The sequence below is a fragment of the Neodiprion pinetum genome, chromosome 5 (assembly GCF_021155775.2).
Source record: "Neodiprion pinetum isolate iyNeoPine1 chromosome 5, iyNeoPine1.2, whole genome shotgun sequence".
NCBI classification, from domain to species: Eukaryota; Metazoa; Arthropoda; class Insecta; order Hymenoptera; family Diprionidae; genus Neodiprion; species Neodiprion pinetum.
Genome location: NC_060236.1, coordinates 29,966,198 through 29,989,430, shown reverse-complemented (window position 1 = coordinate 29,989,430; position 23,233 = coordinate 29,966,198). Strand labels below are relative to the sequence as shown.

General features: G+C 38.9%; 3 protein-coding genes across 9 annotated transcripts; 1 reads left to right on the top strand and 2 right to left on the bottom strand.

Moving 5' to 3' along the window:
* Window positions 1-73: 73 nt before the first annotated feature.
* Window positions 74-6,130, bottom strand: SH3PX1 (sorting nexin 33-like protein SH3PX1). 2 transcript variants are annotated; one of them, XM_046626109.2, is made up of 6 exons: window positions 5,882-6,130; window positions 5,262-5,460; window positions 3,712-4,172; window positions 2,688-3,383; window positions 2,332-2,605; window positions 74-1,489 (listed from the first exon to the last, which is right to left on the bottom strand). In XM_046626109.2, exons 1-5 carry the CDS (start codon window positions 5,894-5,896, stop codon window positions 2,354-2,356), a joined length of 1,623 nt encoding a protein of 540 aa, XP_046482065.1. In that variant the 5' UTR covers window positions 5,897-6,130; the 3' UTR covers window positions 74-1,489; window positions 2,332-2,353. The 2 variants fall into 2 exon arrangements, with proteins under 2 accessions (XP_046482065.1, XP_046482064.1); XM_046626108.2 differs by having other exon boundaries at window positions 74-2,605.
* LOC124219030 (mesoderm induction early response protein 1) lies at window positions 5,908-15,207 on the top strand. Of its 6 annotated transcripts, none has more exons than XM_046626132.2 (6): window positions 9,605-10,135; window positions 10,283-10,418; window positions 11,609-12,403; window positions 12,714-12,841; window positions 13,543-13,634; window positions 13,698-15,207. In XM_046626132.2, coding segments are annotated over exons 1-6 (1,419 nt in total). In that variant the 5' UTR covers window positions 9,605-10,133; the 3' UTR covers window positions 13,964-15,207. The 6 variants fall into 6 exon arrangements, with proteins under 6 accessions (XP_046482086.1, XP_046482088.1, XP_046482087.1 ...); XM_046626131.2 differs by having other exon boundaries at window positions 13,540-13,634; XM_046626130.2 differs by lacking the exon at window positions 9,605-10,135 and adding an exon at window positions 5,908-6,102 and having other exon boundaries at window positions 13,540-15,207.
* Window positions 14,293-23,166, bottom strand: Nup188 (nuclear pore complex protein Nup188). Its single transcript, XM_046626096.2, has 9 exons — window positions 23,101-23,166; window positions 22,881-23,002; window positions 22,284-22,494; window positions 21,616-22,083; window positions 21,412-21,536; window positions 20,798-21,326; window positions 17,959-20,709; window positions 17,519-17,812; window positions 14,293-16,758 (listed from the first exon to the last, which is right to left on the bottom strand). Exons 2-9 carry the CDS (start codon window positions 22,907-22,909, stop codon window positions 15,520-15,522), a joined length of 5,646 nt encoding a protein of 1,881 aa, XP_046482052.1. The 5' UTR covers window positions 22,910-23,002; window positions 23,101-23,166; the 3' UTR covers window positions 14,293-15,519.
* Between the last annotated feature and the right edge of the window lie 67 nt (window positions 23,167-23,233).

Below are 23,233 nucleotides of genomic sequence, written 5' to 3'. Positions count from 1 at the left end.
AAATAAATCAGCGCAGCTTGATCGCCAGGAGTCGCAGTGCATTATGTTTCTCACCAAATTTTTCAATCGACCGATTACTAACTATTGTTCACTATTTTCACTATTTTCACTAGTATCACTATTTTCGCGAAAACAGTCAGAGCGAATTTTATGCGAGAGAAAAATAAAACCCGCAGGGCATAATAAAAATGACGGCAAAAATCGTCCTCGAGTAGGTAAAAGTTTAAACGAATATAGAAATTGTAATATAATACAAGTTTATTAAAGATCGATTCGTTCGCATAACAACATGGAACAATCTTCATCCAAATGACATATGACATACAATTTATAAAATTAATTGTGTATAGTGTTTTTGAGTTTACAGATGTTTATAAATATTATATACATATACAAAATGCTTCACTGTTTCGATACATAATTTACACATATATGTGCGAGAAGATAAATTCGTATTGACATAATTTTACAGTCCATCTAATTATTATCGCCACGAACATGGAATTTTACACAATAAATTTTTCGCATCAAATTATTTGGTCAATTTTGATGTTACGATGAACTTTTTTGAAATCGAAATCGAATCTTGGTTGCTATATTTTCAACTAATAATGTGATTTTGAACCACTCCGATTACCGCATATCACAGTTTCTATCTTTCATTATATTAATATTTTATTTCAGACCTTCTCAATTCATTGACTGTGTGAATAATGCGGAAAATAATTTTTTCACTAAAACTTGGAATATTTGTTACGCGTCGTATAAATCAATTTTCAAGAATTGTTTATTCCCTCCGATAAAAAAATTGTTAATTTTGGATCTCCCAAAATCGTAAAATAAAAAAAAAATAAAAAAAAATAATAATAATAATAATAACAATAAATACTAGTAATATGCACAAGGTAATGTATATTCTAGATGAAATATTCGTACCTACGAATATAAATATATAAATATAATATACGGATAAGTATACCTATTTATACGGATTACGATTTTCCAGTTAAAATTTGGTTTTTGAAGAGAAAATTATACAATAAGAATAATAATAATAATAATAATAATATTAATAACATTGATAATCGTTACTCGTGCGATACTGAAATAAATATCATACCGACCTCGTGTTGTAAATTGTCAAAATTTCAACTGTAAAAGGTATTTGTATATGTATATACGCGGACACACGGGCGCAGTAATACGATGATACATAACATACACACTAGAATGGTTCTTGAAAAACTAATTTATGAATTTCGAATGTCTCAACCACCGAATCGGCTCCAAAGGATTCAAAAATAATTCCCAAATTTTTTAAGATTTTGAAATCTTTAAATTTCGAGTCATCATACGTAATCAGCGATCCAAGAAACCCTCCTCCATCAAATTTCATCAAAATCTGTTTGGCAGTTTTACTGTTCCCTTGAAAAGGGTTAAATGGGAAAATCGACTCTCTGGCGGCGCAGGTTAAAGTTGAGATAAAACTCTGAAACAATTAGAGAATCGTTGGTGAATTATTTGGAGCCAATTTAGGAGGTGAGACCGTCGCAGTTCAAAAATAATTTTTTTTTTATGACCACCCTAGCCACACACACACACACACACACAAAAGATGCCATAGATTAAATGATTCATTAACTTTGAACGTCAAAGTTGGAGCACCTTTCGAATATAATCAATAATTATATCCGAAATATTGATTTAACGAAAGGTAAACAAGAATGCAATTGAAGGATCAAGGAAAAAAAAAAAATCACCCATAAGCGTAAGTTCTATATAAATGCTATTTGACGTAAATGCATTCAATTTATCATATCAAAATATTCAACATCGAAAGGTTGTACATATATACAACACGTTATGTTGTTTTACGAAGTTTTGGCCCCTGTAGCAATTGGACGAATCGGGGTAAAAAAAAAAAAAAGATGAATATACTAAACTATACAAGTACCGATGTTAGCAACGTACGATTACAGTCGGATAGATTTAGCTAATTATTTACAGGTCAACAATCATTCATAACGCATGTAACGGCAAGTGACGTATAGGAATCTATGATAACAAGGTAAGCATTTTATTTTTTAGATACTTTTTACTCTCTCACATGCTTTCCAGACGCGTAACTCACCGAACGTTAAATGTAACGATGGAAAAAGTTTCGAAATCGTTATTATAATTTGTATAAATTTATCAGTACGGACATGACGAAATTAAATTTTTCCCCATTTTGACGAGTCCGACAAAAAGCGAATGAACAAAAGTTCAACTAGTACGAGAGAAATGAATCGTGTTATTGCTTATGCGTACAGAGATTATGAGCGTTAGTACCTCTTGCTGTTCAATTTAATTTTCAACCGTCGTAAGCATTCAACGCTTCCTGCAATTTGTTGACAATTTTTTTATAAAAAGCGATCTGCTCGGTTAGATGATTTTTCATAGCTTGTTTGATGTGGACCTCGCGTTCCATTTGAAAATGTGTTTCCTCTGCCATCAGAGCTCTGGCTATTACGTCGGTTCGATGCGAAAGTTCTCGTAATTGTTGCGGCTCCATTTTATGCTCGCTGACTAGCCTCTCCGAATCCTTTCGCTTCTGTACGGCGCTCTGTGTGATGACGTTATCAAGAATTACCAAAATTCGAGTAACAAAAGGAAGAAAAAGAGGAAAAACTTGACTCCTAACTCACCTTGTGTATGCTAATAACGTCGGGGAAACTGCTAATTATTCCTCTATAAATATGAAATTTATCGCCAAGCGGTTCCCAGTCAAATTTCGGTTGTTCCTCGTACAATTTTCCAATTTCGTTGTAAGCATCTCCCGTTACTTTTAAAGCGGAATTCAGTATACCTCTACTATTATCGTCGGCGTCAAGAGCAAAACCTAAGGATGTAAAAGACTGGGCAATTTTCTGAAATTCTCTCTTGTACAAAACCTGGTGTTTCTTTGACTGGTCAACAGCCATTGCCATAAAGTTTTTAACGACCGGATCAAGTCCGTTGATAAATTTGGCAAAAGCGTCATTCTCTATGTCGACTTTAACCGGATCCAAAGGTGTGTCCGGACACTGAAGTACGTTGAAGTAATTCACTCCCAACAGTTCGTCTTTTTCCGCCTGCCGTTTTCCAGCCTTCCATCGTTTCTCGTCTGTGCAAGTCATAAAATGTTCCCATACTCGACTGCGACATAAAACCGGATGTCTACAAACGTAATCGACAAATTCTTGAAGCTGAGTTCTACGATGCTCTATAAACTGTTCCTCGTAACGACCGGATATTTGTTTATCCGGCAATGGCGGTATTGGAATAAAGCAGTATTTTTCTTCCAGTCTTTCGTGTAACCAATCGAAGTGCTTGTATCTCCTCGACACTTGTATATTGTTAAACTGCAATTGAAACGAAAGTTTATTTTCCCTTCAGGTTTGTCAATTTTTTTTTTTTTTTTTTTTCACTGTTATCCCAATGAATGTAACTTGAATTAAGCTTTTTTAGCACCACAAAATTTCGAGAAAAATAATAAAATGCCCGAAGTGTTGTTGTAGTAAAATAAATAAATAAATAAATAAATAAATAAATAAATACATAAATAAATTACGCAAAGTCCAACTTGCTACCAATACTGAAATTTTTTCTGTAACCAAACGAAAGTGATCCATAATATTGGAGACAAAATATTTGACCATACATTCATATCGAACAAATTAGCTTTCGTACCGTCGGTGTCAACTGGTAAACAATGAAGCTTTTGAGTCCCTTGAGCTTAGACTCTTTCTTAGGTGAAGTAACGACGCAATTGTACGTATCTATAGCCGGCACCCACACACATCGTCTCTCTTCATTTTCCTCTATAAACACTCTCTCGTTATCAGGTACAACGACTATTTTTGTTCCCATTAAAAAACTGTCTTCCCCCGACTTGATGAGGGTTGAAAATTTTGTATTCTTTTTAGGGACGTTAGATATCGGTCTTTCCGATATGACTGAGTGAACCGTATGCGTTGAAATTGAATCCGCGTAATCCGGATATACCGGTTGCGACGACGGTTGTACAGCCTGTTGTGGGTGATGCTGTTGTTGATTGACAGGAGCTGGCGTATCGTGACCAGCTTCCGAGTCATCGTCCCAATCGTCATCCCAATAATCCCCCGTACCCTGTTGCGACGACGTTGTACTGCCTGAAATAATTTGTACCAAATCTTCATACGCTACATTTTCCTTTTGAATTCACGTACTCTATATTTCATCCCCATAAACGACGCTCAGTTAATGCGAATGTCATAGTTATTTAAATCAAGTTCTCAGTGCGGTTATTTCAGACAAAGAGAGAATAACCAACTCGACTGCTTCGCGTGATACTTTCATGATAACGACTGGTATGGAATTACAAGCCACAATGACACAGCTGCCGAGAATTTATCAGAAAAAATATTTCAATCGACAGAAGCATTACTAAAGGCATTTTATCAGATAATCCAATTTAAACTTTCAATCAACACCGACATGCGGAATGTGAAACAACTATTTAGAATACAATTTACTCAGAAACTAAATGAATAACATGGTGGAATTTGTTCTCGGAAATAAATTCCCTGACCTTCCTTGAACAGTTGTTCAACTTTCCCTGACTCAAGTTCTTATTGTCTTCGATAGTTCTACGAATCCCCAATTCTTCGTTTCAGTTCAATATAAATTCATCAGGAAATTCAACAACGTCAAGAAAAATCACATGAAAACACATCGAAATATATATATCATACATATATGTATCATATATGCTGAGCGGTTCTGTTTATAACTCTGAAAAGTTTCACTTCTGTCATGTGTGATTGCCATACATGTTTTGAAATAATGAACGAAATTAAGAATTTTTTAATTTCCTTTCGTGCCATTTATTAGACGTTTGGTCATCTTTTTTTGACCACTGAACAAATTTGAAATTCCCCGTCATTTCCATGATTCCCAGACCAACTTTTTTCCCCCGACATTTCCCGGTTTTCCCTGACCGTGGCCACCATGAATAAGTATTTCAAGCGAATTAATACTGTATGACCAAAGAATGATTCATCAGTTTCTTCGTTCACAATGCTTTGAATTGTACATCCCACCAACATTTTAAATCATGGTTTATGTTCAACTTTAGTAATTTGCAACAGTTGATCGCAATCCAGTCAAACTTTTGATAACATTGCCTCAACTTTTACACATTTCGACTGTTCTAAATCGATTCAAGTCAATTTGTTGCAAGTAGAGTACATGTTTTGTACCTGTCATAGGAGGCGCGGAAGCATTGGGATCAACAGGCTGTACATAAGCAGCCGGAAAGAGTCCAGACTTTCCACTCTGATTAACGCCCTCGCACCATCCATCTCCAACGTTAGCTCTGATGACGGTTAAAATTTGGCCAGCATTGATGGAGAGCTCGGCAGTCCCTGGCTCTCCAGTAAAGTCATACAGGGCTTGTACCTACGCGGGATAATTGCACAAATAAAGAAAAGCAGCATTTGAATAATTGTGTTTTTACAATGCTAGGAAAATATGAATCGAAACGACAATGGAAGCGATAGATGTAAAATGAACAATCGAAACAAGTGGATTAGTGAATGACAAAGAGTAGAAAATTTACTGCATTGCTTTCTTTTGAATGTTGTTCAAACCACAATTATCGAGATTAACAATGTGTTAGAAAGAAAGAGAGAAAAATCTAGAACAAAATATCCTTTTTTTATTCTTTGTGAAACAAAAACGAACAGATGAGCACAATGAGTCATAGAGGCAAGGATTAATCCGATTATTCATAGTACGAACAGAGTGCAGTATGTTGCATGTGTGTGCATTTCACTTTCTCTGCTTCCTTAGTCTTTTTTTTCTTAATCCAAATACTCACCTGATGACCCTCCATGTTGCTAGTGTCACCAGAACCTCTTAAACGTCAGTTGAAACGAGTTGATAAAATGTTTTCGCGGCGTTTTTTATTCGCCAGACCGTTTATATCAGTCGCACTTTGCCAACATGACTATCTAATCTAATGACAATTCGATCATCGTAACGTGTCGCGACGTTGGTTGGCTCACGGTTCACTTGTAATCAACTTGTTTTACGGAGATGGTATGTATACTTACCTATAACTGCTCCCACTCAACTATATGTATAAGTACATACACACATACGTATATGCAATGCGATACGTGTATTATTACGCATGCTTGCCTACCCGAAACTATATAAACACATCAAGACGTGACAATAACACCCTCCGCTGAGTGGCGCTGATGTGCCGGCGGTCGATTTCTCAAATTGTGAAAATATATTTGGAAAAATATTATTTCGTCTTAGTCTTGATTCAAATTATTCAATCACTTGCATTGGCAATTTCACTCTCACACGCAATAGTAAAATCTTTTCCTAACGAGGACTAATCACGCGAGTATTTCAGGCATGTGAGCTTTTGCCCAACCATGAACTATATAAACTTTTCTTCAACCACGAACTATAGAAGCATTCGAGAACGGGCTCATCGCGGGGATGCCCAAAATTCCAGGTAGTCTCGGAACGAAGCTATATTAAGGCCGTATTCGAAAATTGACTGACAGTACTGTCAGCAATCTTTCATCTCTTTTGCGCTGCCGAGTTCATGGAAAGCTCTGTTTCTGTCCTAGGGAATTTTCAGTACTGGCAGTCAATTTACAAACACGGCCCAAGTCCACGCGCATAAGGCGTTATGAAACTTTACAAGTAATTGTTTTGTAGTTTGAACAATTGCGGACAAATGCGGGAATCGTGTCGTTAATGCAATTTCCGGCCCCTGTACTTTTGATAACAGTATCGGTGAAAAGAAGGAGATAGCATCGTGAATAAGCAATCAAACTTACTCAACTTCTTTTTAATAGTGTTATTACACAATTTTAGGCCTATTATTCAATATACTAAGAGAACATCTTGGAAGTTAACACTCGGTCAACGCCGACTCGGCACCACTCACGTTCATCATCTGTTTTTCGCAGGCTGGCCATCCCATATTCAATTTTAAACTGCGAAAGACCAAAAAATAATTGCATCGACGACGACGACGATTATGTTTTCGTTTTATGTATGGGGCATTTCCTGTCAAATCGTCCATGAATTTGAGTTTTTGATTCCATGGAAATTTTTATGGGTGATCACACCTAATGTGATGAGGTTTAAGGAATTTTTTCGATTTTCGGCCTTTCGCAGTTTAAAATTAAATATGGGATGGCCAGCCTGCAAAAAACAGACGAAGAACGTGAGTGGTGCCGAGTCGGCGGTGACCGAGTGTTAACTTTCAAGATATTCTCACAGTATGATAGTATTAACATTCTATGAAATTCGTTAAAATTTCACGAGGTTGAAGGTAGTATCGTTATGGTAACGAAACGTTGAGAAAAAATGACTATTTTCTCATTTTTAGTGATTTTGAGGGAACTAGGATTAAAAAATATGAGAATATTTCGTTTTATTACGGTTTGCTGAATTTTGAAAAGTTCGAAAATTACGAAATAACGGTGTTTCCTCAACATGAATCGTTGCAGTAACGTTACTAACTTCAACATGATAAAATTTCAACCGTCAGGTTTCACTCTTTTGTTTTACTGAACTAGTCAAGCAACATTCGGCTGATAATGGCTGCCAGTTACAGTTTTATACTATCCATAAAATCAACCCGCATAGAGCACGATTACTAAGAGAAGATATATAAATTCCAAATTTCGGTCGCTCAAAAGTGTAAAATATGAGACGGGTGATTTAATATATTATAGACGGGAGGCTTTAGGATATTAGCAATAAGATTAAAAGATTCACATGCGAGACTCACCCATCGCCAGATTGTCCATGGAAACGTTAGCTGACCCCGTGGAAGTGGTCAAGTCCGATGGATTGTTCTCAATTTTTCACCCACTTTCACGAATTCACTTCATTACATAACCGTTACGTACTTGTTCCAAAGACGAATAAGCAAGATTTAAGAACCTTCTAAGCGACCGGTTCACTGATCATTACTATAGGTTATTTTCGAAATAGTACCATGAACGCAGATGATGCGAAAAAGAATCGAAATTCGGGCACACGCGAAAAGTGATACAAACTGAGTCAAAATCTCGATTGTGATTGTGACCCCCCCCCCCAGCAGACAAGAATCAAATAGGATTGCGAGATTGTTTAATGAAGCCAACTTCACATTAATGCACTAACGTTGCTGTGAGACAAACACACTGATTCTAAATTTTTCGAACCCGAGGTAAAAAAATGTTGATTGTCTTTTTGTCAATGTTGAATAATCATCTTGAAGCCATGTGCATTTACTGATTTGACGCATATCTTAGAAAGAAGAAATTCGAACATAATTACGTACATCCACGACAGTTTAGTTGCCCGAGTAAATGAATATTAAACGATGAAATCAAACATGCCGACTTGAGTAGCTAACACGTGAAGACCATGCGGTCAACGTTCCACGAAGTTCTGTTTCTGCGTTCGGCAATTTTAATGTCTTAAATCACGGCGATCACTCGATATTTTCAATACGGCTGCATTTATCAATCACCAAATTCACTTTAACGAGAATAAACCGGCAATTCACACGCATATCACTCGCAGCGAGACAAATATTCGACCAGCGATGACTCGAAACCAAAATGGCAGCGCAATCATTCGTCAATTGTTCTAACGTTACGTCAAAGAAGCCGCCAAACCGTTAACAGGTTAGCCAAATGCCATTTCGGAAAAAACCCGATCACCGAATCGACTGATCGGTGGTCGTTATTTCGTACCATTTTTTGCAATCCACGAATATCAAAATTATTCAGGTCTGTACTCGATTTTAATGTTTATGAAAAAAATTTGAGAACGGCTACTATTCTTTTCGTCAGTCTCTTGATGACGGTTTGATGCTCTGTGTAACCAAATAATTCGACACGATCGAGGTAATTTTATAAATACTCACTACAAGTCTCATCAGCGGCAGAAAATTATTATATGTGTTAAATACTCTGATTTTAATGAATTTCTCACAACGTGAATATTAATTTTGACGAAAATTCGGACAAACTGAAGTGAGCACCGGAGCACACGTGTTTCATTTGAGGATAGAACTGGTTGTCGCGACCACGGTTACATACAGGTCTTGCAACGAACGTGGTGGGGGATAGTCAATTCACGTCCGAAACAAAAGTACAACTTATGGCTACATGAGCGGCGTTACGAGTTATTCATAAGCTTATTATTATTATTCGGCGGAACCCTACCAATCTTTTTAATATTCATACACAGATAACCTTACGTTGCAATGTTACTCATATGCCTATGAATAACTGACACCGCTGCGTAGTGGCCAGTAGTGGCAAAAAAAATTTGGACAATAACGCGGCTACCCCCGCCACTCAAATTTCAGTTCGCTGCAAGACCTGCCGTAGATTGTCCGCACTGATTGACATGTACCGATCTTTTGCTTCCCAACAGCCGGACGAAACTAATTTTCACCGCATTTATAGCATAAGCGCCATCTATAGGATCTACAGATTGGTAGCAATAAAATCATGAGAAGGCACAGGATCGAGCGACGCTTCTATTTGTCATCGGGTTTGTGATACAAGGCGTCGCGATCGTATGTAGAATTAAAATAAATTATTCCATCACTCCATGAAGCTATGAGACAATTGAAATATTCGAAATATTGTTTCCAAACTATCGTAAGAGTGACATGAAACAGTAACCTAGTGATAAAAATCAGTTTATATAGAAGGCTACCAAGTGGATTGTTACCTCATGTGATAAGCAACCGGTTTTTAGTCGAAGTGAAAAGATCATAGCATCTCAAGTTAACTGAAAACTAATATTGTCACAATTTAGGTTAAAACCGCGCGAAGCGCGTCTTTGAGCGATTCGACCCGGTGGAAATTAGTGACAAACAAAACCGTCGAGTTCCGCGTTTAAAATTAATCCAACTACTTGTTATCTCCGTACAATTTGAACGATGAAAGAGGTTATGTAAATATTCAAGCAACAACCGTCCTCACCGCCTGTAATGCGAGCCGCGAATTGTCGGAGGAGGTTCTGACCCTCATGCGGCATCTTCGTGGTATGGTTCTCTACTGTTTTTTGCTAAGGAGAAGCTAATTGTTATGTAAGTATAAAAAAAGAAGAACGACCAAACACAGATAAACAAATGAATACAGTCTCTTCTCATCGCCCCGATCAATTTTTACTTCTGACTTGGGTTTAATCAAAACTAAATAACACATCTCGTTACGTTTTGGAATACCTATTACAGGGCTGACCAGGATTACGATATGGGCCCTGCCACGGAGATGATGGTTACTGATTTTGACGACGAAAGAACACTTGATGAAGAAGAGGCTCTAGAAGGCAGCGAAGACTCTCATAACGAATTATCTAACTTACAAAAGGTACGCTCTCATCTGTTGTACAGTATTTGAACCACGCAATTCTCATCCACTTAAGCCAAGGTTTGGATAGAAACTCTGGAAGAAGATAAAGAAAGAAATGAACAAAACGCACAGAATCTCATATCTTACACTTTGACAACACTCAAACTTCAACTTATCTATTGATGATATTCTCTTATTATTCTCAAAGAATTGTCTCTATCCACTTTGATCTAGATACATCTCTTACTTTCTCAAAGAACAAATATATCAATTTTTATCAATAGATCTTGTGAGAAAATCAGAGTATTCCTGTTTCTAACATATTCGTGGCTTCAGCTCTGAAAGACTGTAATTGTAAATAGAAGTAAGTCAATTGAAAGCTGTGGTCGACAAAATTGGAAACATGATATCAGAATTATTTTTATTAAAAATATTTTTCTGCTCTCATTTCCCATTTTTCAATAATTTTTCCTAGGTCAATCACGAAAATTTCATGCCGATTGAAAAACCGTTGGAAACCTTGAAAAATTTCATTTGGAATCAATTTTATCTTCCGATTATAAAAAATTGCGAACAAGATTACTAAACCTAGGAAATAAATTTTGAAACACTTTTTCCTGCTTGTTTCTGCATTTTCTAACAGCCACGTAATATGACAATAATTAGGTATTTGAAATAATACACAATTTACCCATTGAACGTGATGTTATTTCAAGCATTTTTATCAATGTTAGATTGACCTTGAAAGTCAGAGATATTTTAGACAATCGATATGGAGGCATATCATTTTTTGTAACATCAACAATTGTTTCGGAAAATCGGGACAATATCTAAGGAGAAAAAATGTTCAAGTAATTTTTCAATTTACTCGACGTTGACAAAAAATTTAAATTTCTCTCGAGACTTGATTCACTGCGGTGTCCGTATTGCGACACCATTATACAATACATTATACAACCGTAACGAAGAATCATTGAAAGCTTAACGGAAGTTGATTGTGAGACTTCAATCAAGGCTCTGTCCACAAGCCAAATGCAAAGTTCGCATCTCGAAAAATCAGGAATGAAAGAATTCCTCTTTGAAAATCGAAGCTAGAAACTGCACAAGTCAATGGTTCAAAGAAATTTCTAACAGAAAATATAGCGTGGAAAAAAAAACGCGTCAGACCGGAAAACCTGCACACCCGAAAAAAAAAAAATAATTAACAGGAAGGAGACATGCCGTTGAAGGATTTACTCGCCATGTACGGATACGGAGATCCATCAACGGAGAATTCCAACAGTTCGGATCGCATGATTCTACCAACAACGGGCTGCGACAACGAGGTTGACGCACAGTCCTCGGACAAAGGAGACGCTGACGAAGATGCGGATGCGGATGCTGATGCGGACGACGACGAGGAAGACGCAGACCCAATGGGCAACGAGCCGGACCTGAAGCAGTTTTATACAGAAATGGTGAAAGCCGAAGAGGCTGGCACGATAGACAGAGAAGGCATCGGGGGCAGTGGGAGCGGTGGATCGTCGAGACTTCTGCGAAGTGTTTCACGTCCTCAGAGCGAAGAAGAAGAGGATGACTGCGATTACAGTCCCGACGAGGACGAGTGGAAAAAAACAATAATGGTGGGGAGCGACTACCAGGCTGCGATACCCGAAGGCCTCTGCCGCTACGACGACGCTCTCCCATATGAAAATGAAGATAAAATGTTATGGGACCCGAGCCATATACCGGAGGAAGAGACCGAGGAGTTTTTGGAACGCGCTCAACTTTCGGCTGCTAGGGGAAGTTCGATACCGGCTGGCTCGCATGTAAGGGACGACGAACAAGCTCTGTATCTACTTTTACAATGCGGATACAATTTGGAAGAGGCTCTGCGGAGGCGCAGAATGAACGTTGTTCCCTCTACGGATGCCGTCAGTTTGTGGTCCGAGGAAGAATGCCACAACTTTGAAACCGGACTTCGGACTCACGGAAAAGATTTTCACTGCATTCAAAAGTGTAAGGTACGTATCAGCGATTGGTTTTCATAGATTTTACAGGACTAAATGTATGTGATTTGATGGCGGAGGGGAGTCGCGAAGAAAATTTTTTCAATGCACTTGACCGAGGGTTTTCATTTGGGCAATAATGATATGCTGAGATTTTACACCCCGAAGTGAATATTTTCTTTCTGACTTTTATCTCTGCTGTTTCTTGCGACGAGTTGTAACGATGGTTTGCGAATGATCTGAATTTCCAGTCCTGTAGAATCTTCCATGATTATTTATACACAAGTTGACAGAGAGGAAGCTAACGAACAAGTGTTGGCTTCAGGTGAAAACGAGATCGGTGGGAGAACTAGTACAATTCTATTATCTATGGAAAAAGACAGAAAGGCATGACATTTTCACTTCCAAGGCTCGCATAGACAAGAAGAAGTATTCTCTCCATCCCGGCATCACGTGAGTATTTACTCCTCCCGTTGAGACAGAAAACCCTCTTTTCGAATGAATCAAAAATTGCCAATATTATAAACAAGCAACATGAGCTTGGCACACGGCGAAAAATAGTTACCCATGTCAAGTTTATTTGAGGTACAAGTTTTTAAATGTATTCACAGAATTTAATTGACTACAGAACAGCTTCCTAGTTGAATGTCAGGGTTCGCACGCACAGGGAAAACCAGGAAAAATCAGGGAATTTCTTACAGTAGGGAAAGGTCAGGGAATTTCGAAAACAAGACGAGAATTTTCAGTCTGTCAAAAACAAAAAAATTATCTTTAAAATTTTTTTTAGTTGCACGACTTCATACATTCTATGTAAATATATTACTAATTATAATTATAATACCTAAACTTCTTTTGTTTCTGTAAATTGATAGTCAGATAGTAAGATATTTACAAGGTAATACCGAAGGTATTAGTATTAATGTGTAAGAAAATTTTCATTAATCAGCGATACAATTCTTGAAGGTTGCTGTAAAAATGCTATTTTCAGGTTGGAATACCCAGAAAAGTTCGAGAATTTCAGATTCCAAAAAGTGTACGAACCCTGAATGTAGAAAAAATTAATAAATTTTTGATCTTTAGAGGCACTCTATCGAAGTAAATACCAAAACAACTTAGGTGAACTCGTAGAGTGACGTAATATGTAATGTAAGCAGGGACTATATGGACCGTTTCTTGGAGGAGCAAGAGGGAGTTCGAGACCGTAGCAGTTCGCCAAACAATCACTGTCACCACAGCGTCGACGGGGGTAAGCGACATCAGAGATCGAGCATTAGCTCGGCGATAAACGAAACTGACACCAAGCATATAGATTCGTGGTCGACCAGTGGAGGCGTGGATCCGCTGGCAGATACGAACAACACCTCGTTGCAGCCACCGGCTGTAAATTCCCTGACGAATTCCTCCGGCACGCTTCGTCACATCGAGTACACTTCCCACGTTATTCACGAAGGACCTGCCGAGGGAAGCACCTCGCTATGGGCGTCCAGACAACATTCTAATAACCAGGATGGAACCGTAGTGGAAAGCAACGAGCCCTCCTCCCCTGAAATAATTTTACCCCATCTGCCGCCTTAGCGTACGTTTATTCGAGATCGTTTTTTATCGCAAATTATTATTATTATTATTCTAGAGATAAGGAGAGTGAGAGAAAGCGAGAAATGGAACTAAAGAGTTGACGGATGAAAGAAAAATATGACAACATGGTCAATGCATGGTCTATCGTGACGCGTAATGTTTGTTGAAACAAATAAGCAAACAAACAAAATAATGCTAATAATAATGATAATAATAATAATATTATTATATTTTTCTACTGCATAATATAATTATTGTATTGTATAATTCAAAATTTCGAGAGAATTTTTAAAGATTTTCGGACTCCACTAAGAAAACTTCTTATGGACTTGTGACATTAAAAGTCTTGTACAGACCAGACGTAGAAAGAATTTGATGTCTCGGATTTTAGTTGACTTTTTTTTTTTGTTTTAACGGTAATATTTTGTACTCTCCTTTGATTTAACTTCTACTATTATAATTATAGTACTCGGTTATTTTTAGAGACAATAATCCAGTGTAAGTAGTAGGAATTTTAATCCACTGATTATATTGAAAGGTAATGGCGTAATTGAGAAACGTGAAATTCTAAATGGTAGGAAGAACATTTTGTAAAGCATGTTTTTTTTTTTGACTGTTTAGTTAATTATTTATCGACTTTTTATGCCCCATTATGATTGTCTTTGATTTTTAGTATTGCTAGGATGTTGATAGCAAAAAAATCGGTAATATAATTGTAATACTTTCGTTTTCACTGCTCAATCTTTTAAGTCTATTTTATCTCGTCTGGACATTGATGGAACAAATTTTTTTTATCGCAAAGATTCCTTGCAATGGATTTTCCTGTCATCGCAATCGTCCAGGTTTAATAATAGCAGATAATGTATGCAAATTCCAAACGCAAAAGAAAGCAATTTGAAAAACGGGCTGTGGAAAATGCATACGTAAATAAATTTAAACAAAATAAAATACAATTTTTTTTTTTTTTCTTTCTTTTTTGTTCAACCTTATAAAATACGTACCGTTATGTATTTTATTTTAAATTTAATGAATGCATAAAAGAGAAGTTTTCTATGTCCTAATCGAGAAGTGCACAATTCTATGCGCGTCTGTGCTATACGTCTGTATGTATTATATGGGGCAAAGACAAATAATGAGTTGTATGTGGATACGGAATCTATTTGAAATTGTGAATAATACCTGTTAAAAATATATGATCTATAAAAAGTGTACTTACAGATGTAAATACATGAATAGAATATAAACGATGGTTCCAAATTATTTAATACAAATATACTTTCAGCAAATTTCAATAACTTTGTTTTATTACAGTGATTCGAATTGATGTTTCGAACTCCCAGTTCTCAGATAGCATAGATGAAATGAAGTTGACCAATGATAGTCAATGAATGAGCGCAAATTGGTTTACTACTATTTCAAAATTTGTATGGAATCAATGCCTTTACAACTATTACTTACAGTTAACCTAGTCTCAAATAATTACAAAATGGTAAAGGAGAATGGCTGATGTCGCTGTATGTAACATTATAATACAAAATAACGGCGGTTCAACGTCGTTATCCGTACTGCGCAGAATCCTGTGACTCGACGATCGACTTTAAAAGTTTACCGAGAAGAGGCAAGAACTGAGAGGTACTTGTATCCCGTTGAAAACAGCCAGTCGTCACTACATCCTTATCTGATAATGTGTGTTCTTCTTCTGACGTCGCATCGTCTCCATCACTCTCATCACTGTGGATCGATGCAACCGTCTTCGGTACTTTGCATATGGTGCTTCCGTCCACCAATCTTGCCGGTAGAGGAAAATCTTCCTTGGGACAAGAAATCGGTATAGTTCTTTCCACGTCGACCAAAGACGCGCACACTTTCCAACTGTCCGACGTGCCTCTGTGCCTTAGAAAGTCGAAGAACACCCCCATCTCGGTAGTCGTCTCTCTGGCTATGAGTTGCTGGTCCCTCGGTAAAAGTCTAGGGCTTTTGATCCCCTCGAGAGCTTGGCATATCAAAAGAGTTAAATTGACTTCCAAAGCGAGCCTCGTATTGTTCGCCTCCATGCAAGCGTACCACGGATTTACGGATCGCGTATTATGAGAATTGACCGGACTTCCGCCTCTTGCGATGTGTTTACTAGGTACAAGAGCTGTGGCTCGAGACAAAATCGTATTCTCGCATATCAGAGGATCGTAAGGCCTTCGAATCAGCCTCGGACTGCTGAGAAGCGGTACGGTTACGTCCAGTCCAGTTATGTAGTTGCTGAACTCGGAGGTGTTGGAGCCCAAACTGGGATTCAGGATTTTTTTCAAGTCCCGCATTTGGATTCTCCGTAGGTTTTCGGGCGTCGCTCTTTCCCACTCCCTTTTCGCCGAGTCTACGCTATCCTCGCGACTCAGAGATTTTCGGGGCGACGTTACCGACTGCCGGGAGTACAAGGCCTGAGTGAAGAGCTGTGTCGAGCTTATTATCGTGCCATAAGTAAGCTGGGGTCCTGAGCTCATGCTCATTTGCGGCGGGCCAAAGTTCGTCTCCGCCATTGGCGTGTACCAAAAATCTTGCAAGTAAACCATGTCGATGAGAGTGTTGATCTTTGGTGACAAACGAATAAAGCTTCCGGCGCACGTCGCGTTTATTATTATAAGCCTGTTAACCAGCAACGTCAACTCTCCGCTGGGTAACTTCTCGTCGCAAGACTGAAGTTCCTCCGCACTCTCCACGCTTATACCATCTATGATGAACTTTAATATTCGGGGACGCAGAAGAAGATTAACAGTACTGTCGTAAGCTAGGTACATACATTTCTGAAACAGAATAATTATTTTATTTATTTATAAATTTTACGGACTCAAAGTACTTTTACATATGAAATTCAAAACAGCGTAGGTAGACTAACTAATAATTGTATAACAAAAATGCACGAGTAAAAATAACAGAAATATATTAGCAGGTGAGAACTGAGTGATTGAGTTTTATGATTCTTTTAGATTAATTTTACAATTTTCTCGTTTAAAAGGTTCAAGACTGTCCAAGGAGTGAATGCTTAGAGGTGACTTATTCCAATTTCGAATAAGACAATTAAGTATGTTATAATATAAGCAGTTGCTCTTAGTCGTTGGATCTTATCGAAGTGTACGAGGATTTCTAATATGATAGTTGATATCCCTTACTGCAAACAATTCAGTGATGTAATCAATCTAAGCTTACCACTCACCATTTTAAAAGTAAAATGATTGTCGAAAGTTAAATTTAGAGACTTGATGGTACTTAATATGAAGCGATGACGGAACAGGCTGAAATCATGGTCGAATCTATTCATGGGGTCACTCTATTTGAATGCAAATTGTTTAACGAAACGATGCTGGACTGATTCTAAAATATTGACCAAGTTATTAATGTAAGGAGACCAGTTTTGTATAAATATAATAAAGAGTGAATGTTAGTAAAATCAGACGTGTTTCTAATAATAAATCCAAGGGTTTGTAATCCAAGGTATTATGTAAACAGTTTTACCGGGAAGATGGTTGGGCTGGAAAGCATAAAGAACCATAGAAATGCACTTACGAAAAGAGATTCGCGGATATTCGGTGGTATCGCCTTCCAGATGATCGGCTGTACGGCCATGCTTGATGTTAGCGCCACCAGAGATTGAACAACATCTGCGGCGAGCGGGTCTGCGGTGTGCCTCAGCAGCATGGAAACTTCGACAAGCTGGTGCTCGTGGGATCCCAAAAACATGACGATCATGGAAGCGTATATCGTACAATTCTCACGCGTTACAAGACCGGTCAACAGCTCCAGTCCAAGAGTATAAAGCGGCCACCAGTCCTGGCAACGCCAATGGCTGCCCGTACAGTCCTAAAAATGACGAGGTCTGGTCAAAAAATAGTTTAATAAGTAGACGTGATTATTCCAGCTTTGAATACGTCAGTAGTAGCATGGTTTTGAGTTATCGATAAAACGACAGACATTGCTAGTACAATTATAAATAGCATTTAACTTACGTCGTACAGACAGTCCAAAATACTGTTCTTTAGGTCATTCGGCGGTAGTAAACTAAGCCAAAGATTAGCGATGAGGCTGTCGTCGACCAGGTAAATGCTGTACAGCGATCTAGAGACGACTCCGAGAGCAGCGAGTGCTGCTCTTCCAAATCTGAAGTACGGCCGTCTCTGCAAGGTCAGTCCAATGCAAGCTGTCAGCTCCTGAATCATTCTCTGTAGCTGGATACAATTGACTTGCTGATTTTTAACATGCTCGACATAGAGCTGAAGCAGCTGAGTCACCATGCAGACGGTCAAAGTTGCCGGAATGCACTCGCGCACTCCCTTCAACGCCTGAGCTCCGTCGTCCAAGTCCTTTTCTGCCATTTCTTTGCGGATTCTTGACTGGTCTCTAGCAGCTTCTGCGAGCTCTTCGATCTCCAAGGTGGCTAAGACGCTCGCGTTACCCAAGAGGTATTCCAGCGTCGACGTATCACTAGCCAGAGTGCTTTTTATTACTCTGATACAGCCCACTATCAATGAGAGTAGTGTGTGCCTCAATGTTTTATTATAGGCTTGATACGACTGAACCGTATCTTGAATAAGCTCGATCAGTTTCAGCTTGAAGATTTGCGAGTCCCCGACACACGTCTGTTTCCAAGCAGACACACACCTCAGACACAGAGACGAGAGCAGGATCAACATCTTCGAACTGTACGGCTCCTTCACATGGGCCAAGAGACCGTCCAATGCAAGTCTGGTTATTATCTGAGCCTGAGAAGTAGTAATGGGATAAGTTTTGCTGATCTTTTCGTCGGTCAGTCTGACGACAAAGTGGTACCACGACTCCAAGTTTGCCTCGTAGAGGGGAGTCTTGATTTTGATCATGTCGATGGAAGTGTCGAGGTGTTCCTTAGGATCTCGCTCTGGTATACCGTTAAGAACATACCTAGCGAGATTTTCTAAATACTTTTGATCCTTGTCGAGAAGTTTTTTCAAATTCAGGGAAAAGTCGTTTTCCAGAAGCGGGCTTTTGAACAGTTCCAACGTGACTATATCCACCAGCTGGGAATATCCTTTGGTATCGGGAACCAGTTCTCTGAACAACGGGGCAAAGAGATGGGTCCAAAAATTGGCACGTTTGCGAAAATAGTTTACCAAAATTTCGTTGCGATGGTACCACATAGCGTGCAGAAGAACCATGGTGCTGTAATACAGTCTGTCATAAATGATGTCTTCCTCCTCGTGAATCCTCTTCAAATACAAGTCCAGAAATTGGCTGCATCCTTGTGTTAAAAACTCATCAGCCGGTCGAGGGAAAATTCTGTTCCTTTCGGCGCGGTGCATTATATTAAAAAGTGCCTCGGTCAATCCTGGCTGTCTCTCCAGGCAGATGGCGACCAGTTCCAAAATAGCCACCTTGACTTCCGCAGCGCAGGTCGGTGACATGAGTCGTGATGCGAATGTTTCGCGAATCGTCGTACCATCCATTCCCATGCAGACCAACAATGACATCGAGAAACCTTCAGCGAATTTTTTCAACAACCTCACAGCCATCGCTTGAAGAGAAGGACTGAACCACACGTAAAGGTAGTTGACGATCGTCGGCACGATTAAAAGCCCGTTTGGCAAACAGGGTGATGTATATAAAGCAACTTCGAGGGGCGATCTTTCCTCTAGACCCAGGCCGAGGTTCTTTCTGAACATTAGGAGTCTATTTACGACCGATAGCGCGAGCTGCACGCTCTTTATTATCTTGTACCCTCGTCCGCTTATCCAGTCTGTCTCAGTCGCCATCCTGCTTTGTAAAATCCGTTCTCCCGTTCTGACCAGCTTCAGGAGAGCGTGACGCGGCTCGAGGTACAACAGGCTGTAGGCAACGACGAGCTGAAGCTCGTTACGGATGTCGGATTTAGGGAGATTGGAATCTAGCGCGTAGTGCAAGCAGAACATGCTCTTTAGCCACAGGTCGATCCTCTCCGAGTCAAGGGCGAAGTACCAGGAATCCAGTTTGGGGAGGACGCCCTGAAGTAGAAAAACCACTCCCGGAATTTCCACAGCATACATCGCCTCCTTGTTGTGCTTAATGACTAGGTAATTGGACAGGATATCGAGATAAGCCGCGAGTATCGGGTACTTGTGCTCAATTGTCTCGATTCCTGATAACCAGGAAGCGACAAGCCCTCCGTCAAACGAAATTGCCTGAGCAAATTCAGGTGCCTTTTGATACCAGTTATTGAACCAGGGGTAGACGCCGGTTCGCATGCGCGAGAGAATGTCTTCTGGATATTTTAGGATTAGTTTCGAGGATACATTTATACATTCCGCCACTATTTTGTATATGTTCATTGGCAGGGTCGCGTAAGAGAATCTGTTTATTACTTCGAAGCTTAGCTCCGTCGGTATCACCATACTTTGTACCAGCTCGACATTCGCAGTGAGCAGAGCTTCCAACAGCTTGAAGCCCTGCAACACTTGATCCGGCAGAATCGTCTTCCTGTCACTGACGTTCACAATCCCTCCGCCCGCTTCGGAAAACAGCTGCTCTATCTTGTAGTGAAAAGCATCCCAGTAACTCGCTTTTGTAAACCAAATGACGACCTTCTTTTCGTTCTCCATTTCTAACGTGCTATTCCTAGATTGGCTCGGAATTCGGAACGAGTTATGGTGAATAATGCACTCTCGCTCATAGGGACGAAACTCCATATTCGTATCTTGAAATCGAGGAATTTCCAATGTTATTGAATCAATGTTATCCAGTTGTGACATCAGCTGAAACAAGACAAGACAAATGTTCCGATCAAACATCATGTTTTTGTTGGTGAAGAAAATGACGCTCTGCCATCTTGCTCAAAAGTACCTTTTCTGCACTCTTAGTTCCAGCCTCAGCCAAGCCAGTCGCGATGGCTGTGAGAGGTTCAAATTTGTGTGGAAAACAATCAATGGCAAGTTTGTACAAGATCCACAAAGCGTCGTCCCGTTCGTTCCAGAATCTTGCAGCAGTTTCTGGATACCTCAGCACGGATGCTGTTGCGTTGAAGACCCCCGGTAGCTGACTGATCCTGTCCTCCTCGATAAACGAGCAGAGAAGAGTGAGCAAATTATAAACGCTACTCCGGACTATCACGGAGTATTGAGTATCTTCTCGAATCATTTCACTGTCCAGTAAATCTTGAAGATAGTAGAACACGTTCAGCTGTATGGCCCTGATACCGAAAGGCCGAAAATTGTTCAACGTATCTAGATTATCTGACTCGATAGCATAGTTTGTGAGCATCCAAGCCAAGAGCAGAGGTCCATCTTGCGGCGTACTATCGCGGACGCACTTGTGCTCAAAAGTGTCTTGCATGTTACTTCGCACGCCTCGAATCCAGTCCTCCATTCTGCTGCTGAAATTTAAACAATAATTATTAATTTTATAGTACTGTCGCATCTATTCCTGTCTTGATTCAATTTTCTTGATAAACAACTTACTGTTTCATTACATCCAGTCCAACGAGAAGCAACGCAGTTTGACTGAATTGTATTTGACCCAGTTTTTTTGATATTGCTGCTTTGTCTTCGTGGCTTTTTGAACTTATCAAGCGCCTGGGTTCTCCCTATAACATATCGTTCCTTCTTTTATTATTATCGATACATAATATTCAAGCTAATTTTACAGTTTGAAGTATATCTCACGCTTATGCTTCCGTAAATTTTGACAAATTCGGTATCTGCAACGTGCACATCATTTAAAATGATTGTAAAAATGTGCAGGAGTTCTCGCATTTCAATTAGGCAGTTATTGTACAGTTTGTGAAGTTGTTCTTCGTTGAATAGCTGGGATCTAACAGGTGTGTTTATGAATTTTAAGGCTTCGATCTGCTTCTGAACTGATTTCAATAAATTCCCTAGCAAGACTTCATCAAAAAATTCCATAAACTCGTTCCTATGCGGATGTCTCTTGTTGTCCTTATATTCTACCATCAGCTTGAGACATTTTATCAGCGTCACTCGCTCCGAATAATAAAAATCCCAGATCTCCTCAATTAATGCTTTTGTTGATGTTGCATCAGCCAATTGTGACGCAAAGGTCTCTGCACAGTTTCGGTACTCGTACAACATGAAGTTACACACAAGGTCCCAAGCGATTGTTGCATCTAAATTCTGATAGCAAAATAAAAATTTTGTAATCTTTAGTCCTTATTATACTATTTCCTCAGATGGCAAAGTATGTATGTTAAAAACAGATCAACCAGTCCGTGAATTGTATTCTACTCAATATCAGCCATTGTTCTTTTTAACATGTATAAAATCAAGTTAATTTGTTCGCAAAAAAGTTATTTATTAATTTTGGAAGGACTAACCAGCATTGGCGACAATTTACAAATAATCGCGAACATTCTCGGTGGAGAATTTGTGCCTTGAACTTTTTTCAGTGAAGCTTCGGTATAAGGTTTGAAAAATTCAAGACCATTTTTGAGCAACTCAGTTGCGCTCTGTATCTCATCTTTGACCAGAGCCTTGTCACACCGGCAAGTAGTCCCTGATATTACAGACCACAAGCCTTTGCAGTACCTAAAAATTGAAAGTAATGAAATCAGAATATAAGAAGAAATTAAACATAATTATTATAGTAATGTTTAGACTAAATGCAGCAATCCAGCAACATAGAACGTTTTTCAACATAAAATAAAAGATCGACAGAGGTTAAGATAGATTGTACTCGATGATAGAATCTAGGTAGTAAATGACAATTTAATCATTGTTGACAATAAAGAAAAAAATAGATTTTCTTTGAACTTAAGGTGAAGTTACTGACAGTGGCTGATAGATTTTGTAAGGAAATATAACCGGCCGATCAATAGAATCTAACCTATAAAAAGAGAGCAACGACAAGTTGTTTAATTATTATGATAATCAATTAGATTAGGAGAATTGTAATGACTAGGTATAAAACTTACGGCAGGTTTCCCATCGGCGCAATGCTCATTTCGCTGAATGTTTCTTATCCAATTTCAATGAATTAAATATCGGTTGTTGTCCTTGTTTGCTTTTGAGGTTACCTTACGATATCATCGTAAAGCTGCACATTCACAACTCACAGCACATTTGTAAACGCGAAAGGTGGTTAATTACTATTGTGCAGTTATAAAAATACTTCAAGTATTTATATATACTCACACATGTATGGCGTAATACTCTATCACAAGACCTTGTTACGGACAGTACGGAAGACGAAAAATTCTTCGCGCCGTTTTCTCTGCTAGTCCCTTAGACCGGGTTTCCATGAACGAATTCGTCATGTTAGGTGTCC

What these genes read in the sequence shown, in the direction of transcription:
- SH3PX1 (XM_046626108.2), bottom strand. An exon ending in TTCCGCGCCTCCTATGACAG is followed by an intron (nt 4,173 to 5,261) that starts GTACAAAACATG and finishes AAATTATTTCAG; the next exon opens with GCAGTACAACGTCGTCGCAA. An exon ending in ACGTTATTAGCATACACAAG is followed by an intron (nt 2,606 to 2,687) that starts GTGAGTTAGGAG and finishes GTCATCACACAG; the next exon opens with AGCGCCGTACAGAAGCGAAA.
- Nup188 (XM_046626096.2), bottom strand. Translation starts at nt 22,909, where the DNA reads ATGAGCATTGCGCCGATGGGAAACCTGCC. An exon ending in GTAAATTGTCGCCAATGCTG is followed by an intron (nt 22,084 to 22,283) that starts GTTAGTCCTTCC and finishes TTTTGCTATCAG; the next exon opens with AATTTAGATGCAACAATCGC. An exon ending in AAATTTACGGAAGCATAAGC is followed by an intron (nt 21,537 to 21,615) that starts GTGAGATATACT and finishes GATATGTTATAG; the next exon opens with GGAGAACCCAGGCGCTTGAT.
- LOC124219030 (XM_046626126.2), top strand. An exon ending in ACTGCATTCAAAAGTGTAAG is followed by an intron (nt 12,404 to 12,713) that starts GTACGTATCAGC and finishes TGTTGGCTTCAG; the next exon opens with GTGAAAACGAGATCGGTGGG. An exon ending in TCTCTCCATCCCGGCATCAC is followed by an intron (nt 12,842 to 13,539) that starts GTGAGTATTTAC and finishes ATGTAATGTAAG; the next exon opens with CAGGGACTATATGGACCGTT.